Source organism: Carassius auratus, chromosome 30, assembly GCF_003368295.1.
Source record: "Carassius auratus strain Wakin chromosome 30, ASM336829v1, whole genome shotgun sequence".
Classification (NCBI taxonomy): domain Eukaryota; kingdom Metazoa; phylum Chordata; class Actinopteri; order Cypriniformes; family Cyprinidae; genus Carassius; species Carassius auratus.
Genome location: NC_039272.1, coordinates 26,803,935 through 26,824,853, shown reverse-complemented (window position 1 = coordinate 26,824,853; position 20,919 = coordinate 26,803,935). Strand labels below are relative to the sequence as shown.

At 36.4% G+C, this 20,919-nt stretch overlaps 1 protein-coding gene across 9 annotated transcripts in view; it reads right to left on the bottom strand.

The window, feature by feature from the left end:
• The window catches only part of LOC113049823 (acetyl-CoA carboxylase-like), a 62,681-nt gene that overhangs the window by 17,474 nt on the left and 24,288 nt on the right, over positions 1-20,919 (bottom strand). For 2 of the 9 annotated variants that reach the window (XM_026212474.1, XM_026212476.1), the window contains exons 23-43: positions 20,794-20,918; positions 20,425-20,652; positions 19,072-19,161; positions 18,878-18,996; positions 16,951-16,974; positions 16,282-16,377; positions 14,741-14,884; positions 13,905-14,007; positions 11,938-12,045; positions 11,783-11,839; positions 11,547-11,591; positions 10,521-10,562; positions 8,951-9,166; positions 8,715-8,870; positions 8,412-8,636; positions 7,083-7,238; positions 6,329-6,475; positions 5,623-5,892; positions 5,427-5,524; positions 5,078-5,198; positions 4,711-4,821 (exon numbers count right to left, since the gene is read on the bottom strand). In XM_026212474.1, coding sequence (XP_026068259.1) covers positions 4,711-4,821; positions 5,078-5,198; positions 5,427-5,524; positions 5,623-5,892; positions 6,329-6,475; positions 7,083-7,238; positions 8,412-8,636; positions 8,715-8,870; positions 8,951-9,166; positions 10,521-10,562; positions 11,547-11,591; positions 11,783-11,839; positions 11,938-12,045; positions 13,905-14,007; positions 14,741-14,884; positions 16,282-16,377; positions 16,951-16,974; positions 18,878-18,996; positions 19,072-19,161; positions 20,425-20,652; positions 20,794-20,918 — 2,681 coding nt within the window. The remainder of the gene's footprint in view (positions 1-4,710; positions 4,822-5,077; positions 5,199-5,426; positions 5,525-5,622; positions 5,893-6,328; positions 6,476-7,082; positions 7,239-8,411; positions 8,637-8,714; positions 8,871-8,950; positions 9,167-10,520; positions 10,563-11,546; positions 11,592-11,782; positions 11,840-11,937; positions 12,046-13,904; positions 14,008-14,740; positions 14,885-16,281; positions 16,378-16,950; positions 16,975-18,877; positions 18,997-19,071; positions 19,162-20,424; positions 20,653-20,793; position 20,919) is intronic. The other 7 variants (XM_026212477.1, XM_026212480.1, XM_026212479.1 and 4 more) reach the window with 5 other exon arrangements.

Below are 20,919 nucleotides of genomic sequence, written 5' to 3'. Positions count from 1 at the left end.
TCTTAATAAAGTTAAAAGACAAGATATAAGTAACTGTCAGTAAATTAAAATAATTTGGATTTGCATTGTAAATACTCATGTTCAGTAAAATACATCATGGAATCAAACAAAATTGTAACTTCCTAAAATTTATTTATTTTTCACTTCTGCCAACAGTGTTTGAAATGTTTTACATTTTCAACATTGAGTCCATAAAACAAATAACAACTAAACATCCAACAGACTCCTCTCTGAACACCTCTCTCTCTCTCTCTCTTAAACACAGTTTACATACAACATTAAACTGTTACTTTTCTCCTCTCTCTTTCTCTCTCTCAGAGTATAGAATATAAATATGACGTATTTTCAGTTGTTTCATACTTTTTTTGTTATGTACAGTACAGACCAAAAGTTTGGACACACCTTCTCATTCAAAGAGTTTTCTTTATTTTCATGACTATGCAAATTGTAGATTCACACTGAAGGCATCAAAACTATGAATTAACACATGTGGAATTATATATGGAAATATATACATAACAAAAAAGTGTGAAACAACCAAAAATATGTCATATTCTAGGTTCTTCAAAGTAGCCACCTTTTGCTTTGATTACTGCTTTGCACACTCTTGACATTCTCTTGATGAGCTTCAAGAGGTAGTCACCTGAAATGCTCTTCCAACAGTCTAGAAGGAGTTCCCTGAGAGATGCTTAGCACTTGTTGGCCCTTTTGCCTTCTGTCTGCGGTCCAGCTCACCCCTAAACCATCTGGATTGGGTTCAGGTCCGGTGACTGTGGAGGCCAGGTCATCTGGCGCAGCACCCCATCACTCTCCTTCTTGGTCAAATAGCCCTTGATGCCTTCAGTGTGACTACAATTTTCATATTCATGAAAATAAAGAAAACTCTTTGAATGAGAAGGTGTGTCCAAATTTTTGGTCTGTACTGTACATAACAAAAAAGTATGAAACAACTTAAAATACGTCATATTTATTTTCTGTACTGTATATATATATATATATATATAAATATATATATATATATATATATATATATATATATATTTACCCAATCATGAGAAGTGCATATATATATATATATATATATATATATATATATATATATATATATATATATATATATATATATATATATATATATATATATGCACTTCTCATGATTGGGTAATCGCGGCAGCTACATTAGTTTTTCTGATTAATTGTTTTGCTCTATGAGAAAGACAAGGTAACAAAATATTCGGGGCTTATGCCCCCTTAGCCCAGCCCTAGCGCCGCCCCTGGAATGCGTTTTTTTGACGGCCTGCTAGCGGATCATTAGGGGCCGTTCACATCACGTCTTTTGCGCGCGCAAGTTCGTTATTTCCAATGTAGGCGCGCGGTATGCGCGCTCATAATGGAAGCAACGCGCGCGCGTCGCACCGCATTGAGTTAAAAACATCTAAACTTTTCAGAATGCCGCAAGCGCACCGCAGGTCATGTGACAATAACTAACCAATCAGCTTCATCCTTTCCCGTATCAACGTTGAAAGCTCAGCTAAGATGAAGGAACAGCTGTTCATTGCTGTATATGGATTGCCATTTTGAAACGAAATTAGTAGCAGAGCTACTGCGAGCGATTTTTAGTGCTGCAAATCCATTTATCCTTTGCTGAAATTTCCGCGTCTTCAATGAGAGAGAGCGTGTCATGGATGCTTAGCAACGACAGACGCCCCAGGAGCACTTCTGCCCGAGCGCTTTGGAAACAAGGAGAAAGCGCCGCGACTAGCGTTTTCCACGCGTTTTTTGAAGTTTTCTATTGAAGACAAAAGCGATGACCCTCGGTACCTCTCAGGCTGACATGTTGATGTGATGTGATATCTGATTTAAGTGGGCGTGGTGTGTGTAAGGTAGAGAGGGCATGACTGATGATAGTGTCCTGATCCAGTCACGACGCTATTCTCAGCCTGCGCTCCAGCTGAGTAATCAACTTTATTTAAAAAAATAATTTATATATTTTATATTCAAACTGAAAACATGATGTGATTAACACTCAAGTCATTCAAGTCATCGTGTCTCAAGTCAAGTCAAGTCCCGAGTCTTTAACTTCCAAGTCTGAGTCAAGTCTCAAGTCCTAAAAATAGCGACTCGAGTCGACTCGAGTCCAAGTCACCAAGTCACAAGTCCCCATGTCTGGGTGCCACTAATGGCGCAGACATTCACAACTCAGTTACTATAAATTCTGCTTGCCCTATAAGAAAACTGAATATGCTGTTTCAAAAGTAAACTTTTTACACAACTGGCTATCACTTACCTCTTCCAGAAAATCCATGCCAACATAACACTCAAGTTCACTACATTTATGGCTATATACCAGAGATTTGAATTTCGTTTCTTGTTCTTAAGAGCTCTTGAGACCACATACATGGTTTTGGGTAATGGTCATTACTCTTGGAGAGCTTTCACACAAGGTACATTTTCTGGATTGAGTGTGATCTGAATCAGAGTGCAATTGCTCCTGGAACCCCTCACACCTCACAGTTAAGGTTTTAGACTCGCTTGACTTTAATCGAACCCCAATGCATTAAGCATTCATCTGGCTATTCTATCTTGGGACGTAACAATCACCACAAGCTAAAATTATAGAGAACATAACGTAAGCCAATGTGTTTTTGTTTTTAGACAGTTCCTTTGCAACCAAACTCAGACCACCTCCTATAGATTGTTTTGTGGTTCTGTACCACAAGGAGCTCCCCAATCCTCAAGACATCTTTCATATTACCAATTTTTTTCAATTTAAACCATTCTGTTTCAAACTACACATATAGTTTGACAGCTCGGATTATGGTCTCAGGTAAGACTGCAGTCTGTACCACATGTGATAATTACCTCAACCATTTCAGAGAATGTACAAGAACTGCATGACTCTGAAAGGCAACATAGACATTTTAGCCATTGAGTTCACTGAAATCATTAGGCCGGTCCTTGAATCAAATAACTTTTTTGTCAGGGTTAGTCTTGGTTAGGACCTGAGATACAGGAGGTCTAGTTCTGGTAAGTAAAGTATATGGGGTGCAGGGAATATAGTTTTTTGTCTAGGCCTTGACTCTAGCTCCAGTTTTTATGTCTGGTATGTCCCTTTTGTTCTAGTGGTTAATGAAAGACTGAACACTTTCATATCACAAGTAACACAATCACAGGTTTGACTATCCACACATGCACAAAAAAAACACTCTAAACTTTAAAACTGACACCTTTGTAACCGTCATAATCATTTACAGACCTGACGTGTTCTGAGACCTGTGCGGTAACGCTTATCATGGGTATTTGTAAATGAGCCGATCACGGTTCTGCTCTAATTAACACAGTAATGGGACTGTAAAGAACATTTTCAGATGGAGATAGATGGGGCGTTCCTGCAGTTTCAGAGAGGACAAAGAGATACTGGCTATGACACATTACCATGACTGAAATAGCTCAATACCGTTTTTCTGTCCACATCAGACATTTAAGAACAATTAAAGGATATTGTTCTGAATAAGAACTGTTTCTCGGTTGCCAACCCTAATCTAGACTGCTGCAGAGAGTGATGGGAGACAGGCAGAGCAAGACAGGGATATCTGTATCAGTAGAAATGCTCATTCTGTTCTCAGAGGAATGATATGGGTGCCCCTCCCCGGTCTCTGCCCCAGGCATCAGCCTATTTCTATGCAAATAACAACTTCACGCCTCTCTTTCTATTATTCCTGCAGGAGCTGCAGCATCATGATGGGAGACAGAGAGGGAGACGCGGGGGGATGGCAGTCACTGAGGGGTGAATTATAAACCTGCAGATACACACTTTTTTTTATATTTTAGCAGATGATTTTCAATTGACTTCTATTGTCTTTTTCATACCATCAGTTTTAATACCATCCCTCAGTTTGTAGCAAGTATTTTTTTTTTTTATTTAATTTCTGTTCCCAATGAAGCACATGTGGTGCCTTTGCTTACTTTTATTCTTGAACATCACAAGATCCCAACTGTTTAAATTACATAGTAATTGCCTGGAAACATTTTATAGCATGTGAACTTATAGTGAAATTGCTCAAGAAAGTACTGGGTAGTATAAGGTAACTACATGGTTTAAGTTAGGTTTAGGGGTAGGTTCAAGCATAATATGTAGTTATTACTCCATTATTGTAATTTCTACTTTATAAGTACATAGTATGGGCACGTGGAACAGGACATTTTTTTATATGAAATAAAGTCATATGGGTTTGGAATGATATGAGGGGTGAATAAATGATGAAATAGTTTAGATTTTTGGGTGAGCTGTTCCTTTAACACGTTCTTGATTGCACAGCCAACTACATCCAACCGCTGTCACCAGTAAAATAAAAAACTGGCGGATTCATAAAAGTCATCGTCGTAATTGCATGAATTAGGCATTCATTTATTTGAGTCATAGTTGAGTGCACACAAGGCTTTTGGAGTTCATGCTAACCTGTCACAATTCCTGCCTCGGACCAATCAAATTACTTCAAGCAATTTAAAGAGAGGCCAATTAAAATGCCCTTATCAGCAGAGTGAATAGGTAATTTATGCACAAATGCCATCTTTCATAGCAGCAACTAAACAACAGAGCTTTGAAAACATACAGATCATACAAGGTGAATTATAAAACTGCTTTGAGAAGGCACAGTTGGCTTATGAATTCTAAAACTAGAAAACATGTAAATGGGTGCAGCTGCTGACCTTATTGAGAGCTCCAGCTCCAGTCAGGATGATGTGAGAGTTCTCCACCTGTATGGTTCTTTGGCCCAGTCTCACGAGATATGCTCCAATTCCAATGGCTCTGCATGTTACCTGAGGACCAGCAAACACAGACATTCAGAAACACTATAACATCTACAGCACAATAGTTTGGGTAAGATTATATTTATTATTATTATTTTTTTTTTTAAGAGGTCTATTATGCTCACCGCAGCTGCATTTATTTGGTTCAAAATACAGTAAATATTGTGAAATATTGTTACAATTTTAAACAATTCATATTTTTTCTTATATTTTAACATGTAATTTATTTCTGAAGCAGTGTGTGTATTGTGTTCTGCTAGTGTACCAGGTTCATGGTGATGATATCCTCATACGCCAGTGAAGATTCACCCGCGATCATGCCAGAACCTCTCAAGTTCTCCACACCCAACCCCTCGTCTTTACCAATGATATCAGTGATCTTATACCTGCAAAGACACACATTAGAGGAGAATTTACATTAGAACACAACAACAAAAACGACCCTAATCAGTGAGATCTTTTGAAATAAAACTTCAATGTACAATGTGAACCTTCAGAACTAAAAACCTCCTCCCGGTTCAACTTTACACTGAAATTATGCAGCAAAGACCGTTCTTAGACTTTTTTTATTGTTAAGGCTTTTATGTCTGTGTATGGGATAATATGTAACTCACCTGGATTCACCCTCGTCTTCCACATGTTCACAGTGGACTGAGTTCAGAGCAGACACCTTCTTATAGTCCTGAGGTGTGAGGTACAGGTACTTAAAGCCCTACCATTTAACAGGAAAACACTGTGATTACCACACAATTCCTGAAGAGAAACACTACGTCAATGATAACTGATCCCTTCCCCGGAGCCACTTCAAACCTTGTACGGGTCTGCTGGATCCTGCCAGGCCACATGGAACATGTGTCTGATCTCCTCTGCCAGGCCAATCCGGGCTCCGCTGTTGGCAGCGATATAGATTCTTGGGATGCCGCTTTCTCGCGCCATCTCTGAAGCCTGCTGGAACAGCACATCCTCCTGCGGCCCGAAGGAGCCAATCTTATGTGTGATGTCATTGCTGATCACAATAATCTCACGGCCGGCCGGGTACTCAGGGGTTCGGAGAGTCATCCGCCATGCTACCATGCCAATCTAAGGAATCATAAGTTCATTTTCTATCCATAATAAAGGTGTGATAACTAAATAAATGCTTGTAGATATTCACAAACCAACATTTAATAAACAAAGGGTGTACAAAATGTACTGCATGTGATCATTAGTTGAAAATGAGCAAGACATGCCATGCCACACATTAAGTTTGAGTTGCAGTTTTTTTCTGTTTAAGTCAAGTCTCCTTTATAACTATAGTGCTTCATACATTACAGATTGTTTCAAAGCAGCTTTACAGTGCTCAACAATAAAACAATGATTCACTGATGCAAACAGAATTTCATTCTCTATAAAGCAACTCAAGGCAATAGTCATTATTGGGTTGAAATCAGTTCATTGTTGATTCGGTTTAGTTTTAAGATAATCGATTTTTACAAAACAGTTTTAGCTAATATCATTAACATGGTGCAATCTACACCTCATTTCCTCCAGGTAGGCGGTTCATTTGCACCAGCTGACCCTGAGAATCCAGAACCAGCTCTGTGAAGGTCAGCAATTCCGAAGGAAGAGGACACTTGGGTAAGTTGGCTTGGACTGCCATGGACTGCCACAGCTTCCTCAGAGCCTAGAGGAAAACGGACACCATTTGAGAAATGTTTATCTTCATATATTTCCAGTGCTCATTAAAAAAAAAAGAAAAAGAAAAAGGAGTAAACAAAAGACTTGATAATCAGCTTTGTGTATTAAAATATACTCAACTGTTCAAAAGTATGGGGTCAGCACGATTTTTACATTTTTCGAAAAGTCTTTTATGCTCACCATTACTGCATTTACTTGATCAAAAATACAGTTATTTAAGTATATTTTTTTTATTGTTATTAATTTTGAAAACTGTTGGGTTGTTTAATATTTTTCTGGAAAACCATGATGAATGTGAATGGATGAATAGAACGTTCAACAACATAGAACATAAATGTCTTTACTAGAAATGCACCTATTGCAATTTTCTTGGCCGATTCGATTCTGATATTTTGCAAGTGTGACCTGCCGATACCGATTTCTAGACTGACCGTTAGACTTTTGATCAATTTAACAAAACTTTGCTGACTAAAAGTATTAATTTCTTTAAAGAAATCATACTGACCATAAATATTTATAATGTTAATATACATCGAAATGAAATTATAAGTTGAATCTCTTATATCTCTCTCGTTTCAGTTTGTGGACAATACCTGACGGAACATCTCTGGGAAGTCGTAGACATAGGTGGTACCGAGGCTCTGGGCCTGGAAGCGTTTGGACTGCAGGAGGTCTTTAGTGACATAAGGTGTGTTGATGAGCATGCCATGAAGAGGACCCTGCTTATCTCCATAAGCCTGGAACATGATCTGATACGAGAGAGAGACAGAGGACAAAAGAGTCAGCAAGTCAAGCATAGGTAAAGAAACCCAGATAACTCTATATGTAAGTCTATCATTTTCACCTTGTATACACAAACAGATAACAGTTGGCCAATGATATGAACAAACAAAACTGACAGTTGATGTTACAATGACAAAAGATCATTGTCAAAAATTATTAATTAAACTCCATTCAGACAGAAAAAGTCACCATATCACTGACAAATGAAATTAAATGGTGACTAGCACAATGACAAATCACTCGACGCCAGTGTCTGAAAACATATTAGTGCAACAACAAATTGTACAGTGCCATTTATGTTTGGACACATGGGACAGTTCATTTTTAGCATGATAGATATAAATACCAAAATAATGCTGGTTATTAATCATAATTAGTAATAGCATAGATCTATACAATACCATTCAACATATTGGGGTTAGTAGGTTTTTTAAAGGAATTAACTGATCAACTGTGCTGACAAGAAATGGTTCTTAAGCACAAATTAATTATAATTTTACAAATTTTAAGAATTCTAAGAATTCTAACAATTTTATAATTCATTTTAATTTGTAAAAATATTTCACAATATTACGGTTTTATTATATTTTTTAATAAAATAAATGCTTCTTTCAAAAACAAACAAAAAAACTGACCAACCCCAAACTTTTGAACAGACATGCATTTGAAATATTGTTTATGATTTAAAAATGTTGATCTAATAAATGACATACTGTGTATATTTTTCACATATTAATATATTTTACATATTGCATACATTTTTTCACATATTTTATATATTAGACAAATATATAAAAAATAAATCCACATACTGCATGAAAAGGTTTCAAATTTTAAAAAGATAAAATAAGAAAAAATATAAGATGTATTTTTTGGTCACTGCTTAATTTGCATAACTGCTATTTGTATTATTTCCTAGCTTTGACTTCACTAATTTTCAAAAATATATAGAGTTATAATAATAAAATGTAAAGAATGTGTGTCCAAACTTTTCACTGATAGGGTGTTTGCTACTGAAATAAAATTATCATATATTATTAACAAACAATGAGGGATGACAAAGTCATAGTACTGTTGTTCAGCTTCAGCTGCCTGCATATAATATGTGTTTGTGTGAATGAGAGACACGTGAGCCCCACCTGTCGGTCTTTGTGCCCCACCTGTCCTGTACGGGAGTCTGTGACCTCCTTGTACAGGCTGATGTCCAGGTAGTAGCCACTCTCATTGGTCAGGAAGAGGCGGATGGGGATCTGTTTGCCAGTGGGTGTCAGTCGGATGTTAATCTTCAGCTCGGCCTGGAGCACACGGAGCTTCCAGAGACGACTCCCATAGCGCATGACCATGGAGCGCACAGATTCCTCAATCTAATGAGAACACAAGAGCTCAAAACGCACGCAGATATATACCTTCCTGAAAGAAAAATCCATTGAAACTCATTAAACCTTGGAAGGGTCCATGATGACGGTTGGGACAAAATTGAGGAAGATGTGATTGCAGTCGGTGCGCACTGTGGTGTTGTTGAAAGCCACTTCCAGCTCATCCATGGCCTCCAGCAGCAAGCGTTCTGCCTCGTTGTGCAGGTACTCAAACGACGCTTCCTACACGGTAGGGAACCTTAGTGTGTCACACATATAACAGAGTTTATGGATGCAAACACAGACCACAGAGATGATCCTACCTTGGTGACCAAGTCCGAATGGCGGATAATGGCCCGCACAAAGAAGCGGTAATCTGTGACCTCAGTGCCCACTTCCACGCGGGCAGCTCCCAAGTACAGGTGCATCTTATGGTTGGCACAGGGGATGGCCGTCAGCGCAAAGTTACGCATGCGGTTGAGCTCCAGCTGGAAAGCCAAGGCAGGTTCCAAATGCCTGTAGATACGGTCCTCCTCAAACTAGAAAAAAACAACAAAAAAAGGACTGACAAAATGGGCAAAAACTTCTTTGTCAGACAAAATTAAACAACTATGAAAATGAACTTGGTCGAAAGTGGTTTTAAAAAAATATTTATATTATATTATATTATATTTAGGTCAGTTAATTAAATCATGTGTCAAATAATTAACCTAATTAAATCGCAAAATAAATTTGACTGTGAAAACACCCACAAAAGATTAAAGCTATTTTTGTGTTAAATGAGAAAGTATCAAGTAGACATTACACATTGCAGCAATAGAAATAAATATTTTATTGGAATCAACATAAAATTTCAAGCCAAAGTTAAAGGGCCAGTGCATTAACTGTTAAAATATTTGAATCATGTTATTTTTCAAAAGTAATTAATGAAGTTAATGTGTTAAACTGACAGCCCTAATTATATTATATTATTTATTTCCACTAACCATGACAAATTTGTGTGCATAATCTGTATACAAATGATTTTCATATACCACAATTCATCAATACATTTTGTATTAAATGTTCTACTTTCATAAACAAGTAAAGTGAAAGGTACAAGTTACAAGGAAAGGGACAATAATCCACAAAAATTATTAGTGAATGAAACCCATTATCTTTCACAATACCATTTGTAGCTGCTTGTATAGCAGAAATGCAAAATGAAGCAAAGATAAACTAAACAAGGTATTTCCTCCACACTTACATTAGTTCGCTAAGTATTAGTTTCTGCTGTGGAATAGAAATTATCTATTTCACTAACGTGGAAAAGAAAAAGACTCATAAATTTGTGTTAATACTACTGTCAATAATTGATTTAATAATTGCTTAAGGTTTTTGCCATAATCGAGCAACCCTGAAAAGTTTGATCATGAAATGGGTAATTTTTTTCTAATAACAATAATAATAATACGATTTAATAAAAAAGAAATGGAACAAAACTGCTCATTTTAAACTAAGAGAAAGTGAGTCTACAGAAGCAGAAAGTGCCCGTGAGCTATAATAGCAGGCTAGATTTAGTAAATGTAGGTAATCACAGCTGCTAATGGATGTCATCCCTCTCAAATGAGACAAATAATTAAAAAGTTCATTAATGTAATGAGCTTTGCTGGAACCATTTTAGCAAACTATCAGGGCTGAAGGAAGCCAGAGAAACGCCACTGATCATGATGGAGTGACTTCCACAGCAAAGACAAGAAATGGAGGAATATAACAGCCCCCCCCCCACTCCTCATTTCCCCTTTGTATTTCCCCCTAAACATAAAGCTGTTGATGAATTTAATGGACACTTAGGTGCAAAAGAGTAACACTTTTAAATATGTCCCTGGTAGTCTTGTGTAAAACATAACTCACCTTGCCTCGTGCTCGAAAAGTGAAAAATTTGGGGAATTCTCTCTGTGAAATAAAGACATTAAACATTAACCGTGAAATAGCATTTGCATTCTGTACATGTCAATACCGATCAGGAAGACCAGACCAATATTAAATGGTACAAATATCGTGTTCATCATTACAGGACATTTACAGAACAGAACTTATAATTAAGTCTGTAACTTAATTAAGAGACCGTTTAGAATGGCTCTGTTCCAAAACCCAGGAGTCAAAATGTTATAGTTATAAAACTACATTTTTCCAATATTATTACATTTATGCAATTTAATTAATAAAAATAGAAATGTATTTTTAATTATATAAAACAAATAATACTGACTATTTGGGATTCAATTATTTAATTTCAAAGATAATTTGTACATAGCCAATATTTCTTTTTGGGGACATTGATATACAGTGTGAAATTATTGATGTTTAATTAGTTTGATTAATCAGCGAATCATGCAATAAATCTGATTGCAGCTTTTAAATCAAATGACTGCTTGAATTTTCCTACATAAGAGTACTGTCATTAGATTAAGCAACATGCTAACATCCAAGCTGGCAAACATGATAACCAAGAAATGTCAAATCATAAAATACAGTCCATTTCATTCAATACTTATAATACAATATTTATAATACAATTCCATACTTATAATACAATAATTCAAGAACTACTAAATTCAAATAATCTAATAAAAATGTAACTGTGTGCAAGTATTATACAATTATTGTAGGAGTACAGTGTCATTAGCTTAGCAACACATGATGTTCATCTCTACCAGAACCACCAGTGAGCTAAAGCAAAGTTTCTCATGCATTTCAGACAATTAGTGTTAGTGGAGTAACCAGCATGATAGTCTACGTACAGTGTTTCAGCTCAGTCACTTGTGAGGTCTATTTTGGTTAAGATGCTTCCTAAGAAAGTAGCTGCCTACAGACAGTGAGGTACCTCGATAGGTTGTGAAACAGAGCCAATGTCTCAGACATCCCAAAACTACTTACATGGAACCTCTGGTCCACCTCACAGTTGACTTGCTTCCTGAAATCCTGTTAATAATGGCGTCAAGAGCAAAAGGGGAAAAGGCACATGCAGTGGTTGTACCAGATTTGAGATCAGTTATTAAGAACAACAGATATTCACATGAACATTCAATTGATTAAAGATTATTTTGTTGAAATTCGATTGAGAAGGAGTTAAAGAGCGGAAACATGCTCAAATGTCATTTTTAAAAGCATACCTTCTGAGCAACCAAAAAGGTAAGTCTTCGGATGCCGTGCTCAAATAGCAGAGATTTCTGTGGTAAAAATGATGCAAGTATAAAATAAATACACTAACAGATAAACATTTCTTGTTCAAACCAATCATCATTTAGAGAACAGAGCTCTGTTTCACCTTAGACTGGGTAAACTCGCGGAACATGGCTGCTAGACCATCATCATCAATGTCACTGTCTGTCTTTATGGCCACATTAAGGATATGAATTGGCTCATCTTGAATGCTCTGTGGTAAATAAAACGAAATATAAACTATGCACAGAAAACAATGATTTTCCAGATAATAGATTTATTGCATCAAACATTAAAGGGCACCTATTATGCCCCTTTTTACAAGATGTAGTATAAGTTTCAAGTGTCACCAGAATGTGTCTTTGAAGTTTCAGCTTAAAATACCTCACAGATGTTTTATTAAATCATTTAGAAAATGCCTATTTTGAATGAAAGCAGAAACACGCTGTTTTCAAGCATGTCTCTTTAAATTCAAATGAGCTGCTTTTTTTCAGCCTCCTTTCCCAGAACAGGGCTGTGCCTTTGCAGCTCATACCTGGGACACTCTAATTAAAGGGGGGGTGAAATGCTCGTTTTCACTCAATCTCCTGTTAATCTTGAGTACCTATAGAGTAGTACTGCATCCTTCATAACTCCAAAAAGTCTTTAGTTTTATTATATTCATAAGAGAAAGATAGTCTGTACCGATTTTTCCCGGAAAAACACGACCGGCTGGAGGCGTGACGTGTGGGGCGGAGCTAAAGAATCACGAGCGCCAGTAGGCTTTTGCGTTGAGAGCATGTGGAAGCTGTGACATTACCGTGAGGGAAAAACCATCATCCAAAACAAACCATGGCTTACAGTCAGATTCAGCCGTTTATTTATGATCCAGAATCAGATCCAGAGGCTGAAACTGAACGAAAGCAGCAGCAGCAACGACTCGCTCCGAGCGGGGCTCGAACCCGGGTCTCCGATGGGAGGCGGACGCACTAACAAGAAGGCAGAGATATTTGAAGCAGTTTTACTCACCGCCTGCGGTTCCAACACACGATCGTGACCCTTTTTCATTGGGATTGCATCATCCTTAAGAAATAAACGATACACGAACCAGTCGTCAAACTGGGCCTTGTTTGTAAAACAAGCATCTTCGAAATGCAGGGAACAAACAAAAACACTTGCACAACTCCTTTGATGCTCTGTAAAAATAAACTCCATCCACTGGTCCCTTAATGCTGGTTGTGCAGGGTTGTCTTGCCCTGGCAACCAAAAACACACTCCTTTTGTGACTTTTCGCGACGCTCTCGCTCTGATCAGTAAAATGTCTGTGCTCAGCCTCGCTATACGGGAGCACGTGCTCTTCCGGCAGAAGTGCCTTAGGACCCATATAAGGAAATTCCGCTCCATCTAACGTCACACAGAGCCATACTCGAAAAAAACTTTCCGAAACTTGTGACAAACCGGAAGGAGTATTTTGGGAACAAAAATACTCCTTCAAACGTACAACTTAATTTTTGAAACTTTGTCCATGTTTAGCATGGGAATCCACTCCTTTAACAGTGTAAAAAACTCAGTATGCATGAAATAGCATTTCACCCCCCCTTTAAAAAAATAATTAAAAAACATCTTTTTTGAAGCACGCCCACAGAAAGCGCTGTCACACGAAATACGAGTACTAAACTAAATTCTCTTTCATGTCTTATTGCGCTTAAACTGTCAAATACACACAAGTTTATGTTAAAAACAAAAATGACAAAAACACAATTGGTTATGTCTGTGATAAACACGGCGGACTCACTCGGGGCGGGTGTCTGATAATATAGCAGTGCCCGTCCACAGTCATGGCCAGGGCTTGTAAAATGTGACATCACATTTGACAGATTCTGCGAACAGCTTGTTCTGGCACACTGCTTATGATTTATGGGGATTCATTATAGGGTGTTTGTGTACACATACTGCCAAAACACATTTATGTTTAAATAACATGTAAAAGTGAGTGTGCATAACAGGTGCCCTTCAATGTCTTAAGTGAATGTCTTAATTGAATGTAATTATTATTTTTCCTTTTTTGACTGGTTGAAAGAATAAATAGTTCACCTTATTGTCCTCCTCACCATACAGCACAGGGTTGCCCCCCTCAGGAAAGGTTGGAGAAGAGGGGGGTGAGTCTGAGAAACAGCTCAACACATCTTTAATGTTCCTGTGAATAACAGTCACATTAGACACGCAGACAGCAAATGAATATTTTTTTTTTTTAAGAAAACTGCTGTAACAGACAACAAATGCCATTATCAACACGGCACATTAAAGGGTTAAATGTATTTCTGAATGACACAACGATCAGTGTGTTAGTGATCTAGATGGGATTTGATAGGTCTGCAGTTTCAGTATTAACGAAAACTGATATTTAGAAAATGAATTACTGATATAAAAATATATAACATCGTAAATAGTGCCAGTGATTTTATTGACACTTTAGCATAATTACATAGTTATTGGTAAATGTTATTATTTTATAGCATATTATTAATAACATTTTTATTTAAGTTTTTATGTCGAGATAAGACAGCGGGGTTACACTTTATACTGACACCTACTGGTGTGAATGAAACATCCCAGAACTAGGAGGTATGTAATAATAAGGGGTAACACAAATAAAGTAGTAGTATTTGGCTGGTCATGTGATCTCAGTATGTCCCCAAGAGAGCGTCCCACACCAATGTTGAACAAATCATCTAGCTTCAGACAATCTGGCTTCTTCTCTATTAATGTGATGTTTTAAACATTTTACAAAAACAAATCTCAGTTTATTTGTGGATTAAACCCTCCGTGCAGATTGTGCAGAGTACAATCAGGGGCATTTAATAAGCAAATAAATAGGAATAATTTAGATTTCATGAAGACCTTTCCAATTTCTGTAGAGACACACTAACCTGGTGAACTCCTGGAAGGAGCGGAAGGAAACCATGGCACCCATGCGCTGACAGGGCGGGGTGAAGGAGGTGTCCAGGAGCACATCACTAACGCTGGCCACGTGGACCATGCCATAGTGGTTCAAGTTAGAGGAGAAGGACATTCTGAGAGAGCAACACAACCGCACAAATAAAATGAAAAGTTATTAATGCAGCCTCATATACCTAACCTCTCAAAAATGAGGTAGACCACCCCAGGAGAAAGATCAAATCATCACCATCTCACATCGGTCTGGATCAGAGGAGTGAATTGAAGCAGCATCGCCTCCTAACAACTGAATGTGAATACAGTACATACTGACATGTGACATCTGAATGTTATAAAAGGGGCCAGTTGTCAGGAGGCAAGTAAACCAGTTGTTAAAGGAAAAAAATTATGATTGTATGAATTCACCCATACAGTGAAGTTTAATTCACATTTATTTATTTAAATTTATGGTGGAGGTAAAGGTTAGTTAAGAATATTCCAGGTTAAACATAAATCTAGCTGCAGCCTGCTGTTAATTACCATAATTACAATACTTTTTGGTCACCCTTCCATTTATAGCAACAAAAGAAATGGCTTCATCATGACACATTTACATTGGAAGTCTATTAAGCATTTTGGCAAAACAGAAGTTCTTAAACAGGTCTGTGAAAAAGTTCAGCCTTCACAACGTTAAGATAATAATGGAAAATGTTTAACAAAACCTAAACTTTAGATGTAACATTTGATTAAAATTCCTTTATGCTTTCTAAAATCAGAAACAGTGAAATTAACTGATAATTTTATTTTATTTGACAGGACTACTTTTTAACTATGGAGCCATGAACACAAACTAAATGAAAAGGGGATAAACTAGTGCAACATGATTCATCTAAGATGAAGGAACAAAATAAAAAGTTGTGGCTATTTTGAATTAGTCTGATTTAAAAGGGGAACCAGAAGACTGGATCCCGACTAGACGAGAGGAGGAGCTGGGGATGGAGGAGGGCAATTAGTTGTTGAGCAAAGTGATAGCTGCTAATAATACTAAAGGACCTTATATATATATATATATATATATATATATATATATATATATATATATATATATATATATATACAACGAAATCGCATGCAATATTTAATTGGTTCAATATTTAATTGGTTCTGTAATCAGCGGTAAATCTCCATCACCTGCATGCGATTTATCATGCAGCACCTAATATATAAGGTCCTTAAGTATTATTAGCAAAAATAATTTTGACTTCCAGAGTTGATTTTAAATTATATTTAACCCAGAATATTCCTTTAATAACACCCATAATTATAAAGCTTAATTAGCATATATACCAGAAATGGTCAAAATTTCAGGAGGTGCCAAGTATACGGTTCAGTGTTAGTATTGATAGCAATCTCTTGCCCATTAAGACTAATTAAAAGATTCACACCTAGATATCATTAAGAAAATTTTGTATAGATTTTTCTTAAGTGATTAAACCCTCTCAATGATTAAACCCTGTAGTCTGTCCTGCTCTACCTGTCCTCATTCTCAGCACTAGCTGCCCCTGTGGCAGCACTAGCGTTAGCTGTGATATCTGGAAGTTTGTAGTCTTGAAGTGGGGCAGACAGTTTCCTGGGAGGACAATCACATCACACAAACATACAAACAGCAGATATAATTGCCACTATTATGAAGCTAATTCAAAACCAGTATGAATTCTAAACAATTTCACTTGACATATTACGGGAGTGTATTCCATTTGCATGCGCACACACAACGATATCGTTTCAGACAGGCCCACACACATTTGTGTTGAGAGTGGTGCAATAAGCCATGCAAATTAGTTTGTATTTACTGAGATCAACAGAATGAAGCACCAAGGAAGAGCTGTTTTCAATAAAACACAAACTGGCACGCATAATACCTGCATTCAATTGATTCTAAATATTTAAAAGGCACACAAAAGCTTTGATCATTAGATCCATTCAGCAGGGTGCAAATGCATTTCATCCAAGGTTGTTTATGTCTTAAAATATAAATTCAAATACATATTTTATACATCGGTTTGGCTTGAATACTCTGCATATTCATATAGTATTACTGCATATTATACTGACTATTATTTAAAATTTAGGTGTTTGACAATACTGATTTTATATTCTAAGGCTAGATTTTGGTTTATGGAAGAAAGAATGTGTACTATACCTGTTTAGAGTGGGGATGTTCCCTCTGCAATCAAACAACATTGATTACTGATTGGTTAGTGTCAGGCATCAATGGGAGGGGTCAGTCTGACATCAGAAGTGTGCGGCCCTTTAACATATCTGACAGATCCAATCTCATTTCACTGTGCTTGATTTATGCACATATTTACTTGGACCAGCAGATTGCTGCTAATAAGAAGTGCCTTAAAAGACAATTGTATTGCATATGCACAAAGTTTAATTTAATTATACAAGTGTCTCAAATGAGTCTTTCAATGATTATTTGGTCGGTGCATAAATGCATATCTGACTGTCTCTGTTCACTTGAGGGCAAATCCCTATCAAGAACACATCCTGGTCAAATTTCACCCCCAAATCAAATGGAAGAAGACGATAAATTATATTTTGCTGTTTAAATTATATTTGGCTGTTTCAAGAGCTTTAAACCTTTTTTTTGCAAAGGTGACATTTTCTCTTTCCATTTATTAATCTACTTAATTAAGCACATTTCCCTCATTTTTCTCATTACTGCAACAACAATCCGGAATAAATAATACAAATTAATGAAAATAATTACATGTTATTATTAGAACAGAATTACTCTATTGCAGAACATCTACAATATTTAGAATTATGTAAATTGCTAATAATCTTAGAAGTAAAATTTACCGCACAATGAGAATTGGGAGGTGGGATTAATTATGGTACAATGCAAAAATAAATAAATAATAAAAGTAAATTTTTAAAGCAAAAATAGGGGGGCACAAAAAAAATAAATAAATAGCATTTTAAAATATACTGAAATAGTAAATGGTTATTTCAATTCTTTCAAAAGAATTTCTGCATTAAAGTCCAGTTAATTAAGTTAATACCAATACTAATAATTGAATTACACTTTAAAAGGTAATATTTTGAAGATCTTAAATCATTGTAATTATTTTGTATGATATTATTATTTTACTTGTCTTTTTGTCCATTTAATAAGTAACTGACCATATCATCAAAATAAATATTGGCTTATCTGACAGGATTTTAATATTGTCGAACCTGTGCATGAAATATAATTTATTTGTTGTTGTTTTTTTCCCTTTGATTTTAGGGCTTTAAGTTTGTGACCAGGTCATGTTTTGTGAGATTCTTCCACTGAGAAACTAAGCCACACATTTCATAAATGACCGCCCCTCCCTCACATGCAACAATTCAGCTCTTGAAAAACTGCAGTAAATGCAGATCAAATCTCTTTCATGTATTTCAGCACAGTACAATGCACAAGCCAATCAGTTTACACAAATCAGAGGTAAAGCAGCTGGAAATGCATATATGCTAGGAGCTGGGAGTATTGCAGAAAAAAAAAGGTAATTTAAAAGTTAATATAGCTAAATGCACAAAACAAAATGCTATGCATGCATCAGAAGAGGCTACTCTGAATCAGTTCACATGCATGAATTAGCAGAGAATAATAAAGATAAAAAAAAGAGCAAGAAGTGCGAGCTGGTAGACAGCCAATCAGAACATTCACTAAGCATATCCTATTGGTTGCATTCTTTGGTTTGTCACCTGAAACACACGGATGTGACCAGCACAGATGAGAGACACCTTAAAGAAGAACTTTTTTTGACCCGGTGATTCAGACCCTGTCACTTTCTACTCCTACTTGATACAAACCTTCTGATCACAGCAGACACTAAATCAGTGGACAGATTGTGCACAAATAGAGCATTTTAAAGGTGTGAGGGGAAGTGGATTGTGGCACAGTGGAGGAGAATGTGTGTCGCAAACAACCAGAAGCTTTTATTTATGCAGAGAATTCAAACACACATTTGCCCCAGTCAGCCCGGTCTTTTATAGAGTTTTGGCACGCTCCTCCACAGTCCCAGCGAGGGGTGGGAGAGATGGGGGAAGCAGGGGTGCACTACATCTTGAGGTACCTGTTGGGGTGGGATGTGGGCAGCATGAACTGGAACTCCACGATGCAGGTGTTGTCTTTCAGCTGACGGTGCTGGACGCTGTTGAGTTCATAAGCGATATAAGCTCTACGGACATACACCTGAGAAATGAGAATGAGAATCATGTTCTTGATTCATAAAAAGACAAAAATAACACTAAAATGAGACAGTCTTACCTCGAGAGCAGCCATCCGTACCACCTGATTACTGTGGTAAAAGAAATTTGGCAGCACATCAAAGATGGATGTTTCAGACAGGATCAGTTTCTAGAAACAAAAATTAAGAAAAAAAAAGTGTCAATAATTTAACACAGAATAATTCTGGAGCAAAATATTACAACTTAAAGGCAAAAAGCTCATTTCTGTGCAACTAGATCAACTGAAACTTTAAATATTCACTACAGTTTAAAAGTTAGGATTAAGAGTTAAGATTAAGATTAAGATTAATATTATGAAATCTTATTAAACTACATTATTACCATGCACCACAAAACCAGTCATAAGGGTCAATTTTCTGAAATTGAGATTTGTAAATCAAATTAAATCTGAATAAATAAGATTTCCATTTCCATTGATGTATGGTTTATTAGGATAGGACAATATTTGGCGAAGATAACAACTATTTGAAAATCTGAACTCTGAGGGTGCAAAAAAAAAAAAAAATAAATAAATAAATAAAAAAAAGTCTTTAAAGTTGTCCAGATTAAGTTCTTAGCCATGCATATTGCTACTCAAAAATTAAGTTTTGATATTTACAGTAGGAAATTTACTAAATATCTTCTAGGAACATAATCTTAATATCCTAATGATTTTTGGCATTAAAGAAAAATCAAATTTTGACCCATACATTGTATTGTTGCCTATTGTTACAAATATACCCGTGCTAATTGTGACTGGTTTTGTGGTCCATGGACACATATTTAAAAATGTATTCCTGTGATGATAAGTGTAAATTCCTCCAGTGTTTAGTGATCTTTTTCTTTTAAGGATTCTTTGACAAATAGAAAGTACAAAGGATCCGTATTTATTTGCTTGTTTAAACTGAAGTCATTTTTAATGTACATTTAATTCATCATATTATTATTAATCATACTTGTAATGTTAAAAAGCTGTGATACAGTACCTACATGGCTCGTTCATTTTATATATCCATAACAGTACATTACAAAACAATAGAATAAAGTGTAAAGTTGGTTTTAAATAATTTAACAGTACTGAAAAAAATGCATTCTGCATATCAGGGAATAATTAATTGGGTATAATTAATTAGCTCACACTGATGTAATTAATGTAACCATTTACATTTTTTCATTAAAAAAGTCTATTAAAATAATTAGCAACTTCAATTTAGAAAATTCTGCCATTCTAATTCATTTTTTACTCATTTTTATTAACATAGTAAATTCAATTCAAATTTCTCCTATGTAAACAAATGGGAGTCATTTAAAGTGTAAATTGTAACTCAAGTGGTGAAAGTCTGTCTAGCAGATGGCACTATAGAGCAGTCATCAGACATCCAGCATGTCCCACCTGCAGGTTTTCAATGCAGAACTGATGCCCGTACATATCGATGGCAGACAGGAAGATGGATTCCACCTGATTGTGTCGTAGCTCGTATGACGGAAGGTGCGAGGCAATGAGAACCTGGCGTGCCCGCAGCGCCACCTTGGCATTAGTGGTCTTGCTGAGCTGTGTGAGTTCTGTGAGTATTGCCATGAGCTCATCTGTCAGAGTAGGGTCTCGTCCACACAGCTGATCCTACAGAGAAAAGTTCACATGAGTGGACTGGATAAACATCTTAACTGTTAATACATTGTGCAACTGCAATCTACAAGATGGCCAATTTTATAAATACAAATAATTATTCTCTCTGTTTAAAAATTGTGACTGTGCACTCACAATCAGCATGGTGACCAGAGAGTTCTTCTTTGTGACTTGTGCATGAGAGAATATGTAGTTGAGCACATTAGCCATGTCCCCTTTGTTTTCCTCTCGTAGCGCAAATACACACTTTTCATAGTGACC